The following is a 26,529-nucleotide window of genomic DNA, read 5'->3' on the forward strand; positions in this document are numbered from 1 at the left end:
AAGGGAACTTGGCGGAGCGAAATATCATCCTGTTGCCTTTCATTTGTTTACTTCTATGCTACACGAAGCATGGATACTACATTTCACCTTTCTATATCTACGGGAAGTATCCTAAAGGTATTGGTGATCATAAGAGAGTCAAGTTAGTTAAATTAAGTAACTTAAGAAATAAGCCAATGCCCTGAAGCACCAGATTCCATTCAATATATATGTATCTGTCCAATATCGTGCCGTGAAAAATTCCGAGGCGAGAGCATATGGCAGCGCCTCCTTACATATTAGTTGTCAATTTAAAGTTGACTTCGCTAAACTATTCTTTCTGCATAATAGTTTACTATTTAATCATGAAATCAGAAAGTTTCAGCATTATTACACTGAAATCGTAAAAGTGTGTAATTACTGAATTATCTCCAGCTCCACTTTTTTCTTCTCTCAGAACAGTGATGTCTTAGAGTAGTGGCTTCAGTTTTAGTTACACAATATTGGGGACGAGAGTTTGATTCCGGGTGTGACTGTTCAGTAAATTTTTACAATCTACAAAACTAATACTTCTGACGTATGCTAACATGAAAAATATTCAATTTCTCTGGGTCTAAGAGTTGAGACGACATCCTTTACAGGTGAGATGCCATCAACACAAAATTACATCATCTGTATCAACTTCACTCGTAACCGTCTGGCAAGTAACGTGTTTGGACAAGAATTTATGAATACATAAAAGCTAAACACGTCCTTGCTGCTGTAGTATGGGTTAAACAATGAGTTCTAAGGAACTATTCGTAGCTGTGCACAAACTGCAAATTGCGATCGAACTTACAACGCTAGTCACGGGAATGATCATATTTAAGAAGTCAACTCACCTTTCTACTTAGAAGAAGGGCGAAGCAAAATGCATTACTGTTATCAGCTAACAAATCTTTATATTCCATTTCTTGTTGTCAAAGAATGATAATTCTATGTGTAAATCCATGAACGTAATAATATTATTGCTTTTATGTGTAATCCTCTGGCATACTCTGTATCTTTTCTGTTATTATGAATATCTTCGACTACTTACTTCTTCTTTCCTTGTGTGGTAATAATAATAATAATAATAATAATAATAATAATAATAATAATAATAATAATAATAATAATAATAAAGAAATTACATAATTACAACAGCAATTACATAAACATTAACTTCCCATTCAGAAAAATTAAAAACTGCTACGACGGGATTTGAATCCAGGTAGCTGCAATGAGAGTTTCCTGCTTTCACATTTTTTTTTAAAACAAATCGCCCCAAACGGCGTATTGTTCGCCACTGGCACGTCATGTTCTTTGGACGTATTCTAAACACTACAGGAACAAGAACACATAAATACTTATGACAATTAAAATTCCGACCTTGCTCTTCAGAGGAATTTGAAAGCCTAGGGGATTGCGCATCATGATCACCAGCCTCATGATCATGTGGCCTCATATTTCCCACACATTCCTCATATGAACATAAGAAAATCAACTAGTAGTTTGGAACATTAACATAGAACTGTCTATTTCTACACGTGTTGATACAATTTAAGGAATGTGAAAATAATTTTGTCGTCTTTTCTTCTTTGGAAATTAGAAGTTGTGGTAAAGACGAAATGTAAATAAATCAGGACAATACCTGCAACCGATGACCGGTGCCGTAACTTAGATTTTTTCTGGGGGTGCAAGCAATAATAAGCTTATTTGGACTCCCTAGGAAAAGTTGTTCTTCTGATTCTTGGGGCCCTTCTTTCCAATCTTTATGGGAGCCCCAGAGCCTGTGGGCCCTCCCGCATGCGAACGTCTGCGGTTCCGTTAGTTACTACCTGGGCCCTTTCCGTACATGACAAAATTATTAAGGAGACAATATTGATAAATCTCAAAGCCATACGGATAAATATTATTTCTAGAGCCGCTAATAGTGGGCATTTTTTACTGAAATGGGTCAACGAGTCATTTTTGTTCTACTTACTTTGTGTGCTGTTTTTTTTATGTAATGTGGCGGCCCTATTTGATGCTTCGTTTCTAAACTCTTGTTCCTATCATATATGGAGTAAGAAAATTTTGTCTCAACATAGGGCCTCTCGAACGGCGGGGAGCTTCTCTGGGAAGGGCAGGTGCCCCCTGCCCCCCCATAAATTATGGCAATGCCGATTTCGTAGCCTCAACTAATAAAGAACGTTTCGTTATATTTTCCTCATTGAGAAACGTCTATATGACTTTTTTTTCTAGTTTTAACAACGAAATCTCGAGTAAGTCATTAAGACACACAAGTTGCTTATATTTTGTTGTTTATATTTTCATTTATATTTTGTTTATATTTGTTTGTTTGGGATATATTTGAGTATCTTGTTTATATTTTACCATGAAACGACTTTACCTATGTATTAGTTTGTGTTGAAGTTTAAATGGCGAAGAGGGTGAGAGGTTAGCGCATTGAAGTTCTGTTTGGTGGACCCGAGTTCGAATCCCGGCAAGACAAAAATTTTCAAGTGTTTCTGTTTCAATTTCAATTTCAATGCATACTTAGTGTGGCATGCAAGATCTTCTCCCCTCCAGAAAGGAAAAGATGTTGGAATGATGAGAATTGGAGAACGTCTCTCAATGGAGGAAATTATTTACAAAGTTATTTCCAGTAGTTGTTCTAGGTTTGATATTTTCAGCTACTTTCAAGCATTTTCTGTTTCGTATGTGATTAGTGTTTTTATACCTTTGAATGTACAGCATATAATGAAAAATACACTACATACACAACAATATTGAAATTAACATATGATGTTCATTGGACAACAAGCTCTGAACCGCAGAGATTGATCACAGAATGGATAAATGTTTCGTGTGTCATCTACTCACAATTTTACTTCCATACAGACTTGACTCAGTGCTACCAACTGCTGTCAGTGCCGACAAAAGTTACGTGTAATTTGGGTAGGATCTGTCTAGGAGTTCTCACAACTGCAAATGACCTTGACTCCAAGTAATGGAATTAGAGTACTTAGGGGGGAATTACTTTTGTGGCCGAGTTTATCTGTGTAGGCGTTCTCACAACCGCAAATGACCTGGACCCCAAGTAATGGAATTAGAGCGCTTGTGGGGATTACTTTTGTGGCTGGCTGTACAAATATTCACAGAAGCCTCGAGCCAGGACTAATAACTTAGCACGGTCTGAGGACAGTAATATGGACATGACACTCGGATCATGAATTATAAATTGTTTTTATAGCTCAAGCGCGTTAAAGTCCGCAACAAATGAGTTAGAGAAATGTATAACGGACTTAGCGGGAGTTCTGGAAGATAAATGGGGAGAAAAGGGAGCAGTGAAAACTAGGAATTTCATATTCTTTTACAGGGAATGAAAAAAAATCACCAACTAGGAACAGGGCTTTCAGTTCACAAACCAGTAATATTAGCAATTAAACAGATTGAATTTGTTCATGATAGATTTATTTTATTACTTTTAAGGGTCATGATATGATTTTATTGCTTTAAATGTAGGTGCCCCAAGAGAAGATAAGGATAACGACACACACACACACACAAAAGTTTTTTACTAAGAAGTAGAACGGATATTTGACCAACTCCTGCGATTCCATATGAAAATTCTATTAGTATATTTGAATGAGAAGATAGGTCGAGAGAATGCTTTCAAACCGATTTTAGGGAATAAAATTCTTTATAAATAAAGTGGCGTTAGTAGATATCCCCCTGGATAAACGGCCAAGTCACCATAAATTATCTTGTTTTCCTAGAATTCGATATCATTTCCTGGCATTGGGAGGCAAGTTTCGACAAGCCTTTAGTTGTTATGTTCATAGCCTTTTATGGCTACCACAGAAGCCCGTGGGAAAATTTTGGTGATGGGAACCCGCTGTTGCTATGCTCATAGTCTTTTACGCCTACCAGATGTAAAAAAAACAAGATAAAACATGTCTTTTTCGTTTTCTTGTCGTGTATTGGCTAATAATTTGAATCCCCAAACCCCACCACCCCTCCTGCGAAGAGCGTAAGCGGAACGTATGTGCTTGTGTAGATCATTCTGTTAGCAGCTGTTGCAAAGGAAGAAACGTCAAAATTTAAAGATGTCACCTTCAATGAGTTTATTAGATAAGCTTAATAAGCCATCAATGGTACCCTTTACAAAAATGAGAGATTTGGAGATTGGAGTACCATTTCGTATTGTAAACTGTGAGATAATTACAACGGTATATGGGAGGATGGCAAGTGTGACATTTGAAGGAGGCGAAAAAGTGATTTTACCTGGACGCTGTACTGAAAAATTGGAAGCAGATAATGGTGCATTATTAACGTATTTACAAAGTGGGAATGTCTGTTTAATATATAAAGGAATGAAGATTAATGTATCTGGACGTAACATGCACGATCTTGAATTTACTGAACTGGTTTACTCATCGTAAGTGTATGGTAGCATGTACAAACAAGATGAAACATGAATTTTCCTCTTCGCCTTACTTCCTCTTCATGCATGCGCAGTCATCTGTATGCATAGCGTCGTTATTCTGTGCTGGGCAGCGACTGGAGTAACATGTCTTTGAGTGCTTGTGCATCAAATATGGATACCAAGAAAGAGTAGTTGTTAAATGTTGAATATGGACTTAATTCAATGAAAACCAAATTAATTTGTATTGGGCTGGATAGTGATACATTTGAACCAGTGATTCGTGTTGGCAAAGGACTTGTGTTTGGAATGGAGTTAAATTTGGCAGAGTGGGAGAAACTTGTACATTTGACCCCATTTGTTACGGACTATTTAAACTCTCAAGTGGAAATTACATTTATAAAATCTCTTGGTCGAAAAAATGAACTGGTGGTGCGAAAACTAATGGGTGAAAAATTAGTGATGTTAGAGAAGAAAGGAACACTTCATGCTCCTCGAAACACTGTGTACTTAACTTCAAGTGATTGGCTTTATTTCTTGGAAATATTACCATGTATTGAACATGCTGTGAAAAACAGTAAAGTTTGTAGTGTTGTGCTACGTGAATATTTTGACTTGCGTACAGATACTATTCGTAATCATGTACAATTGCAGTGCCTTACATGCAGAGGACTTGCCGGAATACATACCTGTGTAGATGAACAGAGTACTATTAATGGGATGAACATCAGTTTTCCAAGTGTCTGTCTTGATAAGAACAGTGATATGAACTTTGATGGTGAACGATTAAAATTGGAAATGATAGTATTTTGCAAACAAAACTCATAGATTCAATTATGGCTGATTTATTTGATAGTGTATCAACACAGCCATGGAGGGGTGAAACCGATACTCATCCTTCGGAGGGTATCAATGAAGTGAACGTCTCTTCATAAAGAAGAAGAAAATTGATTTGTTTTTTCATGTATACTAATCAACGTAATATCAAATATTATATATATATATATATATATATATATATATATATATATATATATATATATATATATATATATATAGTGAAAGTGAAATGGTTTATTTGTGTGTGTGTGTTTTGTGTTCGTTTCATACACCTCAATATGATAGGATTTTTATTTTTTATAAGAAAAAAAATCCTAACATAAAATATTTTTTTCCTCGTATATTATAAATGATAGTATAATAATAATAATAGTAATAATAATAATAATGAATTCAAATTCTTGAAATGAATGTTAAAATAAAAATTAGTATTTGGAATTATTATTATTATTATTATACAACTTTGTCTTAAGTATGATAGAACTTTTTTATTTTTTTTAAAAAAGTAACTAAAATAATTAATATTAAAATTTTAAAAACAAAAGTCCTATCATAATAATAATATTAAATTCACATACTTGATTTAATTTACGAAAGAATAACTGGTTAAGTATTTGAATTCATTATTATTATGTAGTTATGTGATTATATCATTGAATTAAAAAAATCAGTTTTAGAATCTTTTAAAAAAACACTATGAAATTCTTTAATTCAATGACTTAAAAATATGTTTTATGATATGTGTATTTAATTGTATAATTGATCATAAAACATATTTATTTATTAGCAAACGGAGAAAATAAGAAATAAAACATTTGTTTTCAAAGAGAAAAAAAGAATACAAAGTATTTATTGCTGATGAAACTATTTACACAATTAAGTATAGTAGTATAGTGCATTTTTTTTAAAAAAAAGAACGTTAGAATTTTTTTCATTGTTCAGGTGATGATAACTTCACAGCTGCCACATACTGTTCACTGATGCTGTCTATACACAGTTCAATTAATGATACTACTGCTGTTGATGATGGTGATGAAACGTAGATAGAAGTCATACTGTACAATGATGATGTCCATATACACGATTACGATCTTTTACTCTCTGAAATGAAAAAAATGAAAAACGCAACTTAAAATGTATTTTATCTATAATCATGAACAAATAAAACTACAAATGATAATATATACAAACACATTATAATAAATAAGAAGAAGAAGAAATGACTACCTGCAATAATATGAAAAGAGAGTAATCAAAACAAACGAAGAAGAAAAATGAAGACATGATTACCTGTAAAAGTAAATACAGCAAGCGACGATCATTTTTTTCTGGAGTTGATGGGAAAGTGTAACGAAATTCATTTAAGGACTTTCCTTTAGCTTTTAAGCATAGGAAAAGATATGAATAATGACCACATAGGGCTGATTTCACACTTTGAATTTGTTTATTATTAAATGTATAAGAAGTAAAAATTTCTACGTAGAACTTGAATATGTTGCATTACTTATGGAGGAAATCCAAATGTATCGAAGTAGTGGGCACGTCCGTCAGTATGAATATATACGGAAATCAAGTGTGTGCCAAGTTTGTTCGAGGGATCTGTATTTATGATGATAGCTGCAGGTAGTGGAACATGTGTTGGTAATTGGTTGGTTGCATATACGCCAATGAAATGATTGTGAAATAAAGAATTTGTTTGCAAAGCATTCAATAAATCTAGTGTAGAGGACATAATGTATAAAAATGCAGACATGTACATATATGATATGATATTTAAATAACGTACCTTTAAAAATCCATGATGATGTTCCTCTGATGATCCACTTCGAAGAGAGATTGGAATTCTCCATACGTTATGCATCAGACAGGTGCTGGTAGAGGCTTCGTAAAATGAACTTCCAGACGAACACAGCCGTGACGTATAAGGTTCCAATGCTGCACAGCGCTGGCTTCTTCATCTTGAGTAATGTCGAAAACAAAAATAGTGTATCCTTGAGGAAAGGCAAGGCGGGGAATATTGTTGCCATGATTGGAAAAGTGAATACCTGATCCACAGAATAAGGTATGATATGAGGATACATAGAGGTTGTTTTAGAAATTTGGCTGTAATGGTTTTGAAGGTACAGGTTTTCCATCAATGTATAGAGAGAAGAAAGTGATGTCAAAATGTTTGAAATGAAATGGATTTGAAGTTATTGTTCCTGTATAGGAATCATTTTTTGTAAACGCCACAATCACTCGAGTTGGTAATACTCCCATAAATAAAATATCAATTGTTTTTGATTGAAGATCCTTTGGAATGACGAATGAGTTCATTTGCACTCTTGAGAGGATATTTGGCTGTTGTTGATTGTAGAAGCGTGTTATGTGCTAATTTTATTGTAGGACTAACATTAATCTTTCTAATATGTAAAGCAGCGTCTAAAATATTCACTTTAGCCTCAACAGACGAATCACTAGCGATCAGACAAAAGTTTGGCTTTGCAGGAATTAACTTGAGACGTAATTCTACTCCTTGGATTAAAAATTTATCTTGATTAAAAATATCACAATGAAGATGTCCAAGCATGTCGAATTTTGCACTTTTTTTCTTAATTCATAACGTTGTTGAAATCCTCTATTACTACTTGATGTTGCGTCCATATGTCCAGCAGTATCTTGAAACCAGAATGCACATTGAATATGAGTATTTTTAGCAGAATCATCATTATTTAACAGTTTTTCAATGTATGATCGATATGGATGATTATGAGATGAAAATGAAATCAGTTTGTTATTTAAATACACTTGCACTTCACTGAATATAGAATTTAAAAAGTCATTAATAGGAGCCACAGCTTTATCACGTTCAACAATTGCTGATCCATCAGGCTTAACGATTTGAGCTTCGATGTAAAGAAGAGTATGTGGTAGATCTATGTATTCATCACTTGTTCCTGGTATGACAAACTCTATAGGAGCATAATCAGCTAGTGAACTGATTGGTTTGTATGTAACAACATGATTATCCAATATACTGGTTTGCGTTGGTTTTGCAGAAAAAATATCTAGTTCACATTTTACACACTCGCAGGATTGATGATGTAAGAAAGCCATGATGGTGATGATTTAATCAAAGATATCGTGTGATAACTTCCTCTTCTTATAAGACTGATTTTTCTTTGTTCTCTGTGTACGTTTCCTCTTGTTCTTCTTCTTCTTACGCTTGATGATGTGTAATGATGAAGGGTTAAAGATGGAATGATGTGTAATTCTTCTTTTCCTTCGTTGATATCCAGATCCTAGCATAGATTTCAGTTTATTTTTTTTTTGCTTTATCTTGCAAGACGGATCTCGCTTCACCCATTCGTTGATGAAAGGATTCGTTTATAGGTTGATTATCGATGATGACATCAGTAATAACGTTTGCTCCAGATTTTAATAATTCCTTTCCTATAGTTTTAGCTCCTTGTTTTACTAGTGGCATGACAGAACGAAATAATCCTCCAAGGAAACTTCCAATACCATGTCCAACTTGATAAGGGGATCCAACATAAACGTTTCTAGTTCCAGAAAGAGCTTGTTTTTGATAATATTGTAAATATGGATTAATCATATTTGTCGATGTTGACGCACTGGTCGAAAATGTAGTTTAACGCATACAGTTCCGAAAGTGAATGCCAGTGGAGAGTCTCTAATATCTCTTATATATATTTTGATGTGTTCAAAATGCATCTTCTCTATAGGCATATAATGCGGAGGATTAAAAATTTCTATAGCACTACTTCCAAATGTATGATTCACAGGATTCATATTTATGATACGTAATAATGGTGCAACTGTATCTCCAACAAATACAGATTGAATTATATCACAATACACATACATTGTAGATGGAAGTCCTAAACGTAAATTTGGAATGCTTTGGCCTTGTTGCATATCCTTTAAATCAACGTTTCGATCAAACCCCAACATCGCATTAACACCTGGTGATAATGCAACGTCTACATCTATGTTTTTATGAAGACGTCGTATAAAACAGGTATTACTCTCACGAGTATAAGAAATATATAAATTTGTGAATCTGTTGTACGAATTTATTATCTATATCAATTCTGATATGTCAGTGTAATAACGTACAGGAATAGTTATAAATTTCCATTCATCACTTTTTGCAGGTTTGTAAAAAAATGTATTATTTTCTTCATTAGTATTTAATATTGAATGAGGATAATGAATTTCAACAATAGCCACTAACCACTTTTCGTGGAAAGGGATGTTTCCACGTCGTGTCCATGTTAAAGAGTATGATCATTCTTTCTTCATACGTATATTTATAAAGGGCCTTATTACATTTCTCCTTTTCTTTTGTTGGAAGTAGTGTAGCCATATGGAAGAGTATCATGTGAATTTGGTATTCTACGTCGTTTAATATAATTTATCGTATAAATTTTTGTTTCGGGCATGCTGACGATAGTATGGTCTTTCCTACGGCATTTTTTTCTCATTGGTAATTTTGACTTCAGTGGGACGAGATTATTCTTCTTCTTCTTCCGCATCCTCTTCATTAGCTACTATCATTTGCTTCATTACATCAAAATTTAGGTGCTTTGAAGATTCATAGTTTAATGAAAAGCCCCGTATCTTGCATACTTGAAACTCCTTCTTCGTACTGGGATCAAAAATACGTAATACATAGTTCTTGGGTCCAGCCGAGACGTATTCTGAAATATAGGCCTCTTTACCATACTCGAGTACTTCATTTGTTAAATCGCCTAAAAAGTCACCAGTTGGAATTGTAGTTTCACCAGGTTTTTGCGTATAAATGACTGAATCTGTATCAAAATACAATACTCTTTTTTGCTTTTGTTCTAAATACTTGTACAATTCTAATCTTGCTTGAGCTGTTGTGTATGCGGCTATGACGACGTTTACTGTTGGTAGTGAAACAGGAACTTTATCTGTGTATTGCCAATATACATATATCATATCATCATTTACTGGAAATATTTGATGAACGTCTATATCATGAGATGTTAATGTCTCATATAATTCCTTTGGATCATTAATAATGCTTACATGACCCATGTTCTCACGTTGTCCAAATTTTCCCCAAAATGAATGTAGCATTAATTTAGCTAAACTTCTAAGTGCTGGATTATATTGAATTTTATTTTCATCGAGACGTATTCCTTCCTTTTCATAAAATTGCTGAATGTACTTCTGCTTTAGATCATCTGTTTCACACCATGATGGCCATCCACTAGCTTCCGTTTTTGCTTTCAGGAAGTTGTTTATGTACTCTGCAAATAAGCCGCCACTTTTTGTTCCTTCATCATATTGAACTACATCATATGCCCAAATTTCATGAATATCTATTATTTTGTATCCTTTTTCTAATGCTTTTCTTACTTCATCTGCTACCCATGTACCATATAGAACTCGGTCTTCATCGCTGTGATTACAAGATGACTGGTTTAATTCATCACAACAGGTACGACAAAGTGGAAACATCAATCTATTATTTGACTTGTAAGGAAGTACTGCGTGTAAGAGATTTTTTTGGAGGTAGAATACTTAGTTTAACTAATCCTTCAACTTCTTCAATGGTGGGAATTTTTGAATCTCCAGGCAGATAGATAGTAGGATGACGAATTGGAAACTTCTTAGTCTTAGAGATATATGGGTACTACGAAATAACATATTTATTCTCAATGGTTTCTCCTTCAGATTCTTGTGCTTTATGATACAAACGTATGGCATTCACACGTCCTCCATAAAAAGCGGCACGAGGATTTAATGGTGATTTCTTTGTATACGGATGATTACTAACATACTTCTTCATCTCTTCATTTCCTGCCAATTGTTTTTTAAATTCATAGCCCCATATTTCATGCACTTCACAGCAAAAATCTTTTAATTTTTGGATTTTCTTCTTTGTTGCATCATATCGAAATTCCATGGTATCTGTAGCATTGCTATAGATGGGTTTATCTCTGTCGTTAGGGTAACAGTAGATACATCCATGTGTAAAATTGCCTTCATATTCCCACACGTGTATTCTTCCTGTGTTGCGATCTGTCCATACACCATCTACTTTCATTGATGCAATTCGTTTTTCTTTACTACGTGCAGCATTGGTAATTTGTATGTTTCTTGTTCTTTCTTCCCAAGCTATCCATTGTACTGCTTCAACTGATTGGACATCTTTCCATCGATACCCGTTCTTTGGTATGATACCAATCGTATATTCCTTTAAGAAATTTTTACGATATACCAAATTACATGTACTGGCGATTGTAATGCATTCAAGTAAGGGATTTACATTTGTTTCAGATTCAAATGTATTCATAAAGGAAATACATGCTTGGCGTAATACTTCAACATCCTGTACAGAATATTTGATGAGTTCTTCTTTCATTTTAAAGGTATCGTTTTGATGTTCAGTATACCATTGGAGAAACTTGCGTCTTTCGTCTAAGTACTGGTCTTGCGTTCGATTCCGGTGAGAGAACTTTCAAAATAAAAGCGTATTTAGGGTTCAGGTTCGACTGTCGGTGAGAAAGCATTGAATATTTTTAGACATTAAGTTAATTCGTTCCTTTCTATCGTGAAACGAAGTGAAATTCTTTTTTCTCATACAAGGACTAGTTCAACTCTAAAATCATGAAGTACCAAATTCGATCCCAGCTCCCTACCAAAGTGGATGTTTGGGCATTGAATATTTTAAGACATTAAGTTAACTCGTTCCTTTCTGTCGTGAAACGAAGTGCTATAAATGTGAAAATTTTTTTTTCATGCAAGGACTAGTTCTACTCTAAAATCATGAAGTACAAAATTCGATCCCAGTTCCCTACCAAAGTGGATTTTTGTGTACAGAACATTTATATCGTAAGATAACGAAGCTACAATCAAGGTTAGTTATCTCTTTCACTTTCACCTCCAAAATAACAACAACAACAACAACAATAATAATAATAATAATAATAATAATAATAATAATAATAATAATAATAATAGGATTCAGGTTCGATTCTCGGAGAGAAAGCATTGAATATTTTAATAGTTCAACTTTAAAATCATGAAGTACCAAATTCGATCCCAGCTCCCTACCAAAGTAGATTTTTGTGTACAGTCTTTATATCGTAAGTTAACGAAGTTACAATCAAGGTTAGTTATCTGTTTCACTTTTCACTCCCAAAATAATAATAATAATAATAATAGGATTCAGGTTCGATTCTTGATGAGAAAGCATTGAATATTTTAAGACATTAAGTTAATTCGTTCCTTTCTGTCGTGAAACGAAGTGAAATTCTTTTTTTTTTTCATGCAAGGAATCGTAAGTTAGCGAAGCTACAATCAAGGTTAATTCTCGCTGATAGAGAGAGAGAAAGGGAGCATTGAACACTTGAAAGCATTATAGTGCTTCGAAATGAAGAGCTTCGAACAATGTACATATCATATGCTACGCTAAAATCAATACGTAAAATTCTTTTATTTTTCATGCAAGGATTAATTCAACTCTAAATCGTGAAGTACTGGTCTTGCGTTCGATTTCAATGAGAGAGTTTCCAAAATGAAACCATCTTTAGGGCTCAGGTTCGATTCTCGATGAGAAAGCATTGAATATTTTAAGACATTAAGTATGCTCTTCGGTTTCCCAGGAGGAACGAGTAGGGGAAAGGCGAAGACCAATCAAATTGGAGTGCTTCGATCACTAAATATCAAAGGATTGGGGTAAAGGTCTAAAATAGCTAACCTATGCTATGCAAAATAGCTATTAAATACATAACGAAAAGACGAAAATCAATCAAACAATTCGGAAGCTTCGATCGTGATAATTAATCAATTGGGAAGCTTCGATCGTGATAACTGATAGGACTCTCATCAAGATCCGATAGCCGTCCAAGATTATGAGCATCAAAGACTATGAGCATAGCAACACCCGTTTCCCACAACAAACATAACGAAAAGACGAAAATCAATCAATCAATTGGAAAGCTTCGATCGTGATAACTAAAAGGACCCTGATGAAGATCCGATAGCCGGCCAATATTATCAGCATCCAAGACTATGAGCATAGCAACACCCGTTTCCCACAACAAAAATAACGAAAAGACGAAAATCAATCAATCAATTGGGAAGCTTCGATCGTGATAACTGATAGGACTCTCACGAAGATCCGATAGCCGTCCAAGATTATGAGCATCCAAGACTATGAGCATAGAAACAGCAAACCAACATTTTCCCACGGGGTCCTGTGGTAGCTGTAAAAGGCTATGATCATAACAACTAAAGGCTTGTCGAAACTTGCCTCCCAATTCCAGGAAAACAAGATCAAATTTCGCTGACTCGGCCGTCTATCCAGGGGATATCCAGAGATATCTACTGCGTTAACACCGTTAGACTTGTGAAGCTTGCAATAATAAAAACGTTATCGTGATGAGTACAAAATTCCATCATCGCGATGTTGACAAATATACTTGAACCTCACAAGGTGGAAAAATTAATAATCAAATTGATCACATCTTAGTAGATAGAAGAAGACAATCTAGCATGATTTATGTTTTGTCGTTCAGAAGAACCGACTGTGACTCTGATTACTATCTAGTAGCAGCGATAATAAGAGAGAGATTATCGTTCAATAATAAAAAAAAATTCAACATATGGAAAAGAAATTAGAGGAGTGCTAGCTGGGAGGGGAATACCGAATTGAAGTTTGTAATAGATTCTCGGTTTTAGAAGTTTCGGAGTGCACTAGTACTGAGGATACCTATGTAGGAAAAGAAACGCGATTTTTTTAAAACTGAGGTGAAAGAGCTTGGGTATAACAGTAAAAATAAAAGCATTCGAGACGTGTGTAAGGATATCAATCAATTTAATAAAGCAACAAACTCGCGCTTATATATTGAAGAAACCAGAATCAACAATTGTTACTGACGTCTTGAAAGCTGGGAAGATTTATTTGACGATTTTCTCAATATACAGTCAAAAACTAATATCCATGAAAATACGAAACGTACAGCGCAGAACCATATATTTCAGAGCCTAGCCGAACAAAAGTAGAGATTGCTATAAAGAAATTGAAGAAACAAACTCTTCCGGGAGAGACGAAATTGTGGCTGAGATAATTTTATCTGGAGGGGGAAAATTGTGGAACAAGATACACAAAGTAATTCTCCTCATCTGAAAAATGGAAGAATTTGCACAAGAAATGAAATCTTTAAGTTTTACGTCCCATGGTTATGCCGGCTAAGCTAAAGAAGACGGTGATGATGAGAAATGAATGAACTGTTGGTATGGAAAAAAGTGGGAGGAAACGGAAGAAACCCGAGAAAACCTACGCACACGGTGTTTTTCCACCACAAAGTTCACTTGGCGCGAGCTGTGATCGAACCAAGGACACGATGCACAAGAGGTGAACGCTTTATCACTGAGCCACCAAATCATCAGTATTCCAATTCACAAGAATGCAGACAGAACTTATTTTAATAGCCAATATCCAGGAATTACTTTTCTGTGAACCTCTTATAAAATCCTCTCGTACGTTATATTAGCAAGATTGATCCCAAATGCTGTTGAAATTATTGGAGATTTTAGGTAGAGAATGGCCTGAAACTACTATCGTTATCGCTATTATTATTGAACTTTGTACTGGAGTACGTTATAAGAAAAATCTAAGAAAGCAAGTAGGGCCTAGAGCTGAATGATATTCACCGGGATATAGAGTATGCTAATGATGCAAACATAATAGGGGATGATAGGAGAACAATACAAAAATGCATAGGCCTTGTTAAACGCTTGCAGGTACATGGTCGTAGAAGTAAAGTAGAGAAATCCACACTAATAAAAGCATCTTTTTTTAAATAAAAAACATTCAATGATCTAACCTATTTTACGTATTATTGGTCATATTTTAACTACTGGCAAGCACTGCCAATGATTCGCATCACTGTATCACTATGTTAATGGCGTTACTTTCAGGCTTCTCTAAAGTTTTGCTGTCAACCTTCCATTCTTTTAGTTATTTAATAATTTCAGTCAAAAAAGTTTATCGTAGTGCGTATTCGAATCTTCAATTGCTGGCTTATCAGCTTCGAGTTTTCGTTCAGTTACCAACTTATTATTGTTGTACTTGCAGTTAATCATCTCTTGTTGGCTTATGTTGGAATACAGCCGTTCTTTCACACTTCATTTCTATTGCATCACTACATAATTATAAAACAATACTCATAAATACCGAAACACTTCAGGCAATATATTTGACAAATGAGTTTCTTTAAACAATGTAAAACTACAATAGATTACCAAAGTTTGAGAATTCAATACTCAAACTTGAGCTAGCATGTATATCTACTGATTACAATACATTAATAAGATCAAAGATAGAACCTGTTCCTCGGACGCTGAGTCCATATCAAAAAGCCATTACTCACTATGCCCTACTGTTTTGTTCTATGACGATAAATGTTGAAACCAAAAAAACGTTAATTTCATTCCATTCCTAATTGAATAGAGTGTTAAGGGAGGAGATAAAAACTACTCTTGAGAAGCAGAATCTTTGGTAAAAAAGAGATTTTTTTTTAAAAAAAGTATCTCGATATCTCTTACCGTTTTTGATCTACGGAAAGCAATATTGATGCCGAAAGTAGTAGAAAATATCAACCATTTTCGTTTTTGTTAAAGTGCTACGGATTGCAACAGTACTTTATTATTGTAGCCTACATCGATTGAAGAAAACCATTTGTGCTATATATTACTATTTCTGTTCAATGGTTCTAAAGGTTAAAATTGGAAATTGCTAATTTTAACACCTCCCGGATTATAGAGAGTTAAGAAAAGGCGATAGAACGTACTCTTCGGAAGTTTAATCGATTGCAAAAAAAAAAAAAAAAATCTCAATATGTCTTACCGCTTTTTGCTCTGTGGAGGTTAGCGTTGAAGCCAAAAGTACTAGAAATTTCAACCACTTCTAGTTCAGATATAGTATTATGGTTTGTGATGGTTTGTTTCCTTTTGATCCTGAACCGATTGCACAAAATTCCCTGCCGCTATATAATGTCGTTTCGTTCTATGGCGATAAATGTTGAAACTTTACCTGTCTTTATTTTATCATATGTCAGAAACACTCATGTCTCGTTCTAATGTACTACGGACTTCCACCTGTCACCTGAAAGATGTTCTTTGTGAAGTTTTGAACTAGTAGTCTACTGTTCGATGGTATATGAGGTGTAGGTCATATGAACAACAATTTTATACTTCTTTAGCAGATGTAAATATTTCGCAATTACGCTATTTACGACCACGGTTTCAGACAGTATTTTCTCATGTTGCACTCAGGAAAGCACATTTTGCACCACTTCGGTCGTACGCCCATATTTCCAATACCAACGATGCCTAACATTGGGGAAACCAGGACGGTTGATATTTCCGCGTTCGTTGGGATGTATCACAGTTGACTTTCTTTCTTTAACACACGAATATGTATTGTCGAACACTGTTCAATTATTTCACTATAACGATAAACAAGGGCAGAAAAATCAAGAACATTGCTCTCCTAAAAGAAAGTAATTTTTAGAAACGCAAAACAACTCACACACACACAAATTAACTGTTCTCCTTTCAAGTTATCACATAACATTTTCAAAAACTACCCGTAATAACTTCGGGTGAATCGTCAGGCATCCTACTATCCAACAATGGAATTCACTACTATAAAACTGAAATGACCTCTTGTGTTCTTATCTATTGGAAATAATATGAAAATGCCATGGAACGTTTTCAGACAATATCGAAAAGAAGGCAATTTGCCAAAGTTCTTCACGTGAATATTCAAATGAATTACTTGTTGGTAATTCTCGTTATTGTTAATATACTAATAGTAGATTTGAAAGTTTAAGCAATCACTAATAACGTGAATTATAAGAAAATCATATATAGTGACCTAGAAAGTTCGATACAATTTAGTGACTTTGAGTAGAAAAGTAGGCTTTGAATGACTTGAATTTAACCCTAACATGTGTTATTCAAGGTTAAGCATTACACTTACAATTGTTTGATACTGGTCATAGAGAAGGCATAGCCTTCTACGGCCCGTCCAATTATGATGGGAATGAGTCATTGGAAATAGTTGAAAAAAAACAAACAAAAAACAAATGTCTAAAGCTTATGTTTTTGTTCGAATATGAACTTAAAACGTAACTTTCATAACGGACCAACGAATCTCCGTAACGCTTTATAATATTAATTTAAACTAGTTTCTCAGCACACTAAACTCTTTTATTTTATTTTGTTATTATTATTTTCTTTACCTTTATATTTAAACACGCTTACATTCTTTCAGGAAGTGAACTACGAGAAATCTACAATGTTTCTTGATGCCATGTACATAATTCCCACAAGTGCTGGCCTTCCACTAAACTTAAATGCAGTTGGAACGGCAGGAGTCAATATCAAAATGTCTGGTTCCTTAAAAGCAGACAATTTTCTCCGTTCTGGAGAATTGGATTTAGAGAGCAAGATTAGACCAAGGTAATTGTTTTAAAGTTCTTTGCTAAACTCCACCGAAACTGTATTGTATATATGGAGTTCTAATATATTATGCTCTGAAAGTTATGTATGTTTCTGAGTATACTTACGAATTTTCCTTCACAAATGTATTTTATTTTCTTGTGTATGTGTATAGGTTTCCATGTAATTCATTTGTAGCAAGAGAAGAATTCTAAAAATCAACTAAAAAAATGCAAATTCACTTTATCATTTAATTCAATTTAATAAAACGTTTGAAGTATGAACCTCGATAAAATATTAAATTTAAAAAAAAATGCGTCCCGGATGCAAACCCACTTTCATCAGTGCATAATACCTAGGTAGAAACACAGTAACAAACAAGAAAATCATAATATATATTATGATTTCCTTGACTGTTACTGTACTCGTATTTATGCAACGATATTAATGTTTCTCTGTCTTTCTTTATTAAGTATACTTTTCCAGTGGTTTTACATAAATTTCGTCATGACATAATGATAGACTGTGGAGCTAGACTGTGGCATTCCCCACAACTGATAGTGTTAATATGGTAATTAATCGACTTAATTGTGCTCATATTCACGCGTAACTTCAACAAACCTGTACCAATGTTGACATTTCTTTCTTTCCCTTTTTTTAGTTTCAAAGAGTATAGTTTTTTGTAGATTACATACTGTGCCCTGTTGGGAACATCAGTTAATAGCTCAGATTATGATTGCTAAATGCTAAACTTGGGGATGGAAATTGTGGGGAAGAAAACTGATGTCCTGCACGGAACTTAACTGTAAAGGGTTATGTTTGAATGTAAATAAAATTCAAATGATTCAATTTTGTAAAAAAAAAAAAAAAAAAAGACTAACTTGAAAGGTGACGGGAAAAAAGTAAGGTTATGAGAATAAAGGATGAGCACTAGCCTGGATGAGTCCTGGGTGACACGCGTCGTCCTTGTCGTCTGGGATAACGAATGTATCTTTCCGGCGTATTCTACTCTCTGGATGGAAACTGGAGAAATTAAAGCTAATTGACAACTGGAACCAAATCCTGTCAAACGGCTAAGGGCGTTGATTCAAATCTGCGCTAAACGTAGTTGTTGATTTCTGCCAAAGTGTTTCTACGGTGAGGAACCCTCAGAATGGCACCTCAAAAGATATGGATCTAGATCGTCTTCAATGGTATACTATGCTTGTTTACAAGATCCTGCACCTGTCAAACATGATGAATACCCTTGTGAACATGTCCATGATTTTGTTTAAAGAGAAAATGATGATTTTGCTATCAATGAACGAGGAAACACTAGGCTAGGAGGAATGGAATTTATTTCAGGAAGCAACGGAAACTAGTCTGACATTTATTGGTAGCTTTTGTAATGACAATAAGGAAATATGTGTTTACTTGAGCTGTTTGAAAACTGTAAAACATAAATCAGAGTTTTGTCTCGATTGAATTGAAGATTGCAATAATTCTAATAAAATTTACTTGTAGAATGAAAATAAACTGATCAAAAGATTATAATTAAATTTAACAAATTATGGCAGAAGTGCACATAACTATGGGTCACTTAGCACCCCATATTCGAGCTTAAAGTACCGAAAATTTTAATTTTCCGTAGTAGAAAAAAAAATTAAAAATCAATCGAAGAATCCCAAAAGATTTCGTAGAGAATAAAAAGTTCATGACATATATATTATTTGTATTCAAAGTAACTTAAATCACTTGCCAAATATGAAGTTTAAGGTGAATTCTATGCAGATTACAATACAAAGATTTGAAAAGCCTTTGTAGGTAGATCACAAAACTACTCAATACCTAATATGTTAATATCTCATGCATGTTCAAGAGTAATTATATGACACGTACATCGATTAAATATACAGGATGTAAAAGCAGGAAGTTTTAATTTTTATCCTTTATGGTTCTAACTGGTACATTTGGTACAGCAAGCCACAGGAAACATTAACAGTACAGTTGGGCCAGCAATGACAAATATTCGCATCTTTCGTTATTCGTTTGCCAAATTTCATACTGGTGATACAATGAGTCTTGGGAGCACCGACCGACATGAACCTCTCAGAAGTGTCGTCGTAACAGAACCACATAAAACAATATACTTATGGGATTTGAGTGGAGTCAGCTATACAAATTCAGCAATTGCAATGTGTGGTTGTGGGTTTCTTCGTATTGCTGATACCAGACTTCTTTCGATACGAGATCCAATCACTGGCTGACGATGGCGAATGTGTGTGTTTGTTGACTGCGTCTATTTAATATACAGGGTGTTTCAAAACAACACAGACAACGTTTGGGAGGTGACTCCCGACACCTAAATAAGACAAAAGTATAGATCAACCTGGGAGCACAAATGCTTCCTTTCGGAGTTATAGGCTGCCGAAAAAATGAAAAAAATATACTTTAAAGGTCCATGGCTTCAAAACTATGGGGCCTACCGCAGTTGGGTCAAGACTTCACTTAAGAACTAGTACGTGCCCTATCCAAATATTCAAGCTTCAGAACCCTGCGGTACTTCCAAAACTATTTTTATAGAGGCAGTTGGTGAGTACTTCAAATTATATGCCCGTAGCCAAACTCCCTCTATAAAACTTGTTACGGAAGTACCGCAGGATTCTGAAACATGGATATTTGGATAGGGCACATATCAGTTCCTAAGTAAAGTCTTGACCGGACTATGGTAGTCCCCATAGCTTTGAAGCTATGGATCTTTAAAGTTCATTTTTTTATGTTTTCGGCAGCCTATAAGTCCGAAAGGAAGCATTTGTGCACCCAGGTTGATCTATACTTATGCCTTATCTTCGTGTCAGGAATCACCTCTCGAACGTTGTCGGTGTTATTTTGAAACACCCTGTATGTATATTTTGATTTATCAGGTATTGCAGTTTTAACTTGTTTGATCCTGAAAAATGACACACTTGGGTCTGATCCGGGCCGTTCAAAGAGCTTTTTGTTGTCTGAAGCAATGTGGCTTATGATATCTTCACGAATGTAAATGTATAAATATTTAAAAATTAGATTTTTCACACTTGCGCGTGGCTTATAGTTCTTTACAAAATCTCCAGTCAATATGATTTTGTATCTCTCCTAGTAAGGATACGAATCATATTTGAAACACAAGACGTTCACACATTACATTTTATTTGACCACTTAGAAGGTTGTTAAAATCATGATTTTTCACTTTTGGCAAGAGTATGTAAACACACCTTTATATTTAGTCGTTTCTTAAATATTTTCTCATGTTATTTCGAGAGGATTATATTGTTCTCTCAGGAAGGTGTATAATTGGGAGATATCTCAACCTTTAGTTTATATATAAAAGTAACCAAGAAAGTTCTGTTTCTTTTTGTGGAGGTCTGTGTCCAATTGTCTCTCACGTCGTGAGTTGAATACGAAAAGAGAGAAGGCCAGAGATGCGAAAAGAGATAAGGCCAGAGATACGAAAAGAGATAAGTTGTTCGTGTGGGTATGTCCAACACACTACCTGGTTATGGCAGTTCAGTTACACAGTTAACTTGCGTATGGACACAGATAACATGGAACTTCCACAGAGCGTCATAAGGGCGTGTATGATCTACGAGTTCAAACTGGGGTCAAACGCCGATGCAACGGGATGGAAGATATGCCAGGCCTTTGGGTGAAGATGCCGTGACTACGTGAATAGTGCAGCTGTGGTTTAACAAGATTAAGGACGGTGAGGGAACATTCGAAGACGCATTACGTGCCGGAAGACCAACACATGTAAAAATGAAGATCTTCAGCCAGCATTTAGGGAGAACAGTGGAGAGACATATGAGGAACTTGGACTATAATTCATTGCGAGTGGAGAAACAATTCGGCAGCATCTTCATCAACTTGGGAAGCACTACAAGTTGGGTCGATGTGTCCTACATGATTCAACTTTGGGCCAGAAGACAACGCGAGCAGACACCTGAGTTTCTTTGCTGTCTCGTCGGAGGAAGGAGCCATTTCTGGACACGGTGTTGACATGTGATGAGAAGTGAGTCCTGTACGAATCTCCACGGCGTCGTCATCATTGGTTAGCATCCCATAAACCGGTTCCAAAACAGCCGAGACAAACACTGCACCAGAAGAAGGTCATTTTGTGTTTTTGGTGGACTGCTCGTAGCATCGAGCATCGGGAACTGCTACCAGCTCGTCAGAGCATCAACGCAACTGTGTACATTCAGCACTTGAGCCGTGTTCCAGAAAAACTCAAAACCCTGGAGCCAGCACTTTTGAATCTCAAACCTCCTGTTACAGGGCAACTTTAAGCCCCACGCAAGGATGACCGGGAAAACTATCCTATATCTTGGATGGGAAGCACTGTTGTACCCCCCATACTTCCCGGACATTGCACTGTCCGATTATCACCTGCTTCATTCGTTGGAAAATAACCTTAGAGGACGTCAGTTCAAATCCCAAGTAGAGGTGCAAAAGGCACTTTGTACTTTTTTCGCTTCACGGAGACCAATTTCTACCACGATGAAATCCATGGCGTTCCAGAACGTTGGCAGAAAGCCATCGATCCTGATGTGACTATTTTTTATGACTATATTCCATGGATGTGACTATATTCCATGTACACCCAGCCACAAAAGTATCTTCCCCTATGTCCTCTAATTCCATTACTTGGGGTCCAGGTCTTTTGCAGTTGTGGGAACGCTTAGACAGATGCAACCCAACTTACACGTAACTTTTCTCGACACTGACAGCAGTTCGTAGCACTGAGTCAAGTCCGTATAGAAGTAAAATTGTGAGTAGATGACGCACGAAACATTTCTCCATTCTGAGATCAATCTCTCTGGTTCACAGAGTGTTCTACAATGAAAATCATATGTTAATCTCAATATTGCTGTGTAAGTAATGTATTTTTTTTCATTATAAAATGTATAATCAAATAAAAAAAAACACTGATCACATATGAATCAGAAAATGCTTGAAAGTAGCTGAAAATATCAAATCTAGAATAACTACTGGAAATAGCTTTGTAAATGATTGCCTCCATTCAGAAACCCTCTCCAATTCACCTCATTCCAACATCTTTTTCTTTCTGGAGGAGAGAAGATCTTGCTTCTCACAATAAATATGCATTGAAATTAAAATTGAAACAGAAACACTTGAAAAGGCTGAGAATGGCCGGGATACGAACCTGGGTCCACCAAATAGAAGTTCAAGGCGCTAACCACTCACCACCGCGCCACGTATGATTCCATCCAAACTAATACCTAGTTAAACTGGTTTCATGGAAAAAATATAAACAAGATACTCAAATGTAACAAAAACAAACAAATATAAACACTATATAAATAAAAATTAAAACAAGAAAATATAAGCAACTTGTGTGAGTGTCTTAAAGTTTTACTCGAGATTTCCATGTTTAACTAAAAAACAAGTTACATAGACGTTCAACAATGAAAAAAATATCACGAATCGTTCTTCAAGTTCAAGCGACGCTATCGGCAGAGCCATAACTTGTGGGTGCAGGGGGCAACTGCCCCTCAGAGAAGCTCCCCGCCGTTCGAGGGAACCCATTTTCAGACAAAAATTTTCTTACTCCATATACGATAGGAACATGAAATTAGAAATGAAGCATCAAATAGCTACATTATATATATATATATATATATATATATATATATATATATATATATATATATATATATATATATATATATAAAACAGCACACGAAAAGTCAGTAGATCAAAAATGACTCGTGTAAATTCAGTAAAAATGTCTACTATTAGGGGCTCTAGAAATAATATGTATTTGTATGGCTTTGATATTTATCAATATTGTCCCCTTAATAATTTTGTCATGTATGGAATGGGCCCAGGCAGAAACTAACGGAACCGCAGACCTTGCCGTGAGGGAAGGCCCACATTACCCGGGGGTAGGGCATAAAGATTAAGAGAAAGTTGGAGAGAGGGGGTCCAATAATTAGAATATTAACTTTTTATAGGGGGTCAAAGTAAGCTTATTAATGCTTACCCCTAACCCAGAAAATAATCTAAGTTACGGCGCTGGTCATCGGTTGCATGAATGGTCCCGGTCTACATTACATTTCGTCATTACCATATCTTCTAATTTCCAAAGAAGAAAAGACGACAGAAATTATTTTCACATTCTTTAAATTGTATCAACAGGTGTAGAAGTAGACAGTTCTATGTTTATGTTCCATAACTATTACTTTATTTTCTTATGTTCATATGAGGAGTTTGTGGCAAATTGAGGCCACATGATCATGAGGCTGCTGATCATGAGGCGCAATCCACTAGGGGTTGGAATTCCTCTGAAGAGCAAGGTCGGAATTTTAATTGTCATAAGTATTTCTGTGTTCTTGTTCCTGTAGTGTTTAGAATACGTCCAAAGAACATGACGAGCCAGTGGCGAACAATACGCCGTTTGGGGCGATTTGTTTTAAAAAAAATATGAAAGCAGGAAACTCCCATTGCAGCTACTTGGGTTCAAATCCTGTCGTGGTGATTAGTGCTTTTTCTGAATGGGAAGATAATGTTTATGTAATTGGTATTGTAATTATGCTATTCCTTTATTATTATTACTATTATTTCTATTATTACCACAATGGAAAGAAAAAGTAACATAGTCGAAGGTATTCATGAACCACAAAATTACTCCCCCAAGATATGTTAAATCGTCTATATTTGTGATTTGTTCACATTAAGGTGAGTCTAAAAAAAACACTTTAAAAAGTACCGAAAAAGTACCCCTTAGAGGGCTCGAACCACCAAACTTATGATTACTGTGCGGATGTTCTTGCGACATCGCCATGGAGGTGACGAAGGAGATGTCGCGTGTAAGGGGATAAGTCTTTGAGATCTTTTTTTTTTAATTTGGTCAACCAGAGTGCTCTTTTGATCGTATATATGAGACGATAACTGTTTCTCATAAGTTAAAATGCGTTCGCCATGTAATTTTATAATAAAATGGCGCATGACTATTTATTTTATTTCATAGTTCTTCCATACTCAGTTTCTAATGATCGACGACAGTTGCCATTTAAATTCATACAATTATCGCACTCAAGATTTTTCACTTCATGATGTTGAGGCAGAGGTTATTCTTGACCCCCGGAGCTCACTTTAAGAACAATTCGTCAGGAAAAAATAATACATAATAATAACCACATGCACATGACAGGAGATAGTTCGTGTTTGTCCCTTGTCGATTCTCGGCGACGAGTCGAAGGAACGTGCACCAAAACGAAGTTCTCGCTGCTACGTGGAGGTAACATCAAAACCCCGACCCAAGATATCTGTTTCGACTCGACGAAACCCTGCCAGCAGTGGGAGACTAGCGGCAATCCTTCGACTCGTCGCTATATTGACGAACGACGTTTACCCGCAAGTGGGCCGCTAGATGTTGGCAACGTTTACGGCATGGGTTATTTAATAGTTATTTCATGTTTCATATAGCCTCGCTGCTGAAAGGGACGTTAAACTCAAAATCAACTCTGGGGCCGCGGTAGCGCAGTGGTAGATCGTTCACCTCTGGTGCTTGGGGTCCCGGGTTCGATCCCAGCCCCCGTCAAGTGAACTTTGTGGTGGACAAACACCGTGTGCATGGGTTTTCCCGGGGTTTTCCCGTTTCCTCCCACTTCCTTCATTCCACAATTTTCATTTATTACTCATCATCACCGTCTCCTTTAGTCTAACCGGCAAAACCGTGGGACGTAAAACTCAAAGATTTCATTTCATTTCATTTTTCAAAATCAACTCAAATGAACTCAACAAAAATTACACTGCTTCGTATCACATATCAATATATGCTTACCATGCACTTTGTAATAATTACTAAAGCTTGTTTATTTCATGGAACATTTAGAGTACAGGACAATTTACCCATGAATTTGTGAGAAAAACAGACATAAAATGTGTAATGTAAGATTCTGTATGTCGGTCAACGTACCTTGATTTGGGACTTTTAAATTTCATCCGATTCTCCACTGGAAACTATCGATATTTCAACAACGATACAATTAGACCATGATAATTTAATTGAAATTCGTCGTAATTTTGCCCATGACAAACACTTTACCATTTTATAACGTAATGGTCAGATCCATCTTTATTGTAACAGAGCGGTGCTTGAGGGATTGACCGTAGAAATTCAAACTGTAATTTCACAACCTGGTTTTATTACAAGTATAAATCCTTAGTCGGTAGACCAGAGGATGTGGATCATGTGTCAGAGTTGATAGCGATGTGTTTTGGTCTGACAGTGGTTCATGGTGGGTGGTGGGTCGGAATGGGTCATGGTGGGTAGTTGGTCACAGTGGACCAAAATGGGTGGTGGATCATGGGTCAGAGTGGGTCAAGTTTTCATTGATTCACGCCATCTCTGATCACATCTGTCAACCCAAACCAAACAAACAGCAATACCACTACACAAAACTATCAACATCTTAGCTATTCGTGACAGACTATTGCATGAACCGAATAACTCTAGTATATCCACAAACCATTATTTGTCATATTTTACCGAAATACGTCATGACTTTTCTGACAACCTGATATTTGAAATATTGATACGCAAAGTTCATTGATCTCATCACTTATTCACTTATGCTCTTATGATCATCACAACCTTTAGGGTACTTCCCGTAGATATAGAAAAGTGAAATGTAGTATCCAGGTTTGGTGTAGCGTGCAAGTAAACAAATGAAAAGCAACAGAGTAATATTTCCATCCTGGGAGCCCCCCTAAAGTGGAGTGTGTTGATTATTCAACAAAAAGACGTGAA

At 35.6% G+C, this 26,529-nt stretch overlaps 1 protein-coding gene across 2 annotated transcripts in view; it reads left to right on the forward strand.

The window, feature by feature from the left end:
• Apoltp (Apolipoprotein lipid transfer particle) overlaps positions 1-26,529 on the forward strand; it is a 6,186,292-nt gene that overhangs the window by 1,953,521 nt on the left and 4,206,242 nt on the right. For both annotated transcript variants that reach the window (XM_081762641.1, XM_081762640.1), the window contains exon 18: positions 17,571-17,758. In XM_081762641.1, the coding sequence (XP_081618767.1) occupies positions 17,571-17,758 (188 nt within the window). The remainder of the gene's footprint in view (positions 1-17,570; positions 17,759-26,529) is intronic.

This window comes from Thermobia domestica, chromosome 6, assembly GCF_964235325.1.
Source record: "Thermobia domestica chromosome 6, izTheDome1.hap1.1, whole genome shotgun sequence".
In the NCBI taxonomy this organism is placed as follows: Eukaryota; Metazoa; Arthropoda; class Insecta; order Zygentoma; family Lepismatidae; genus Thermobia; species Thermobia domestica.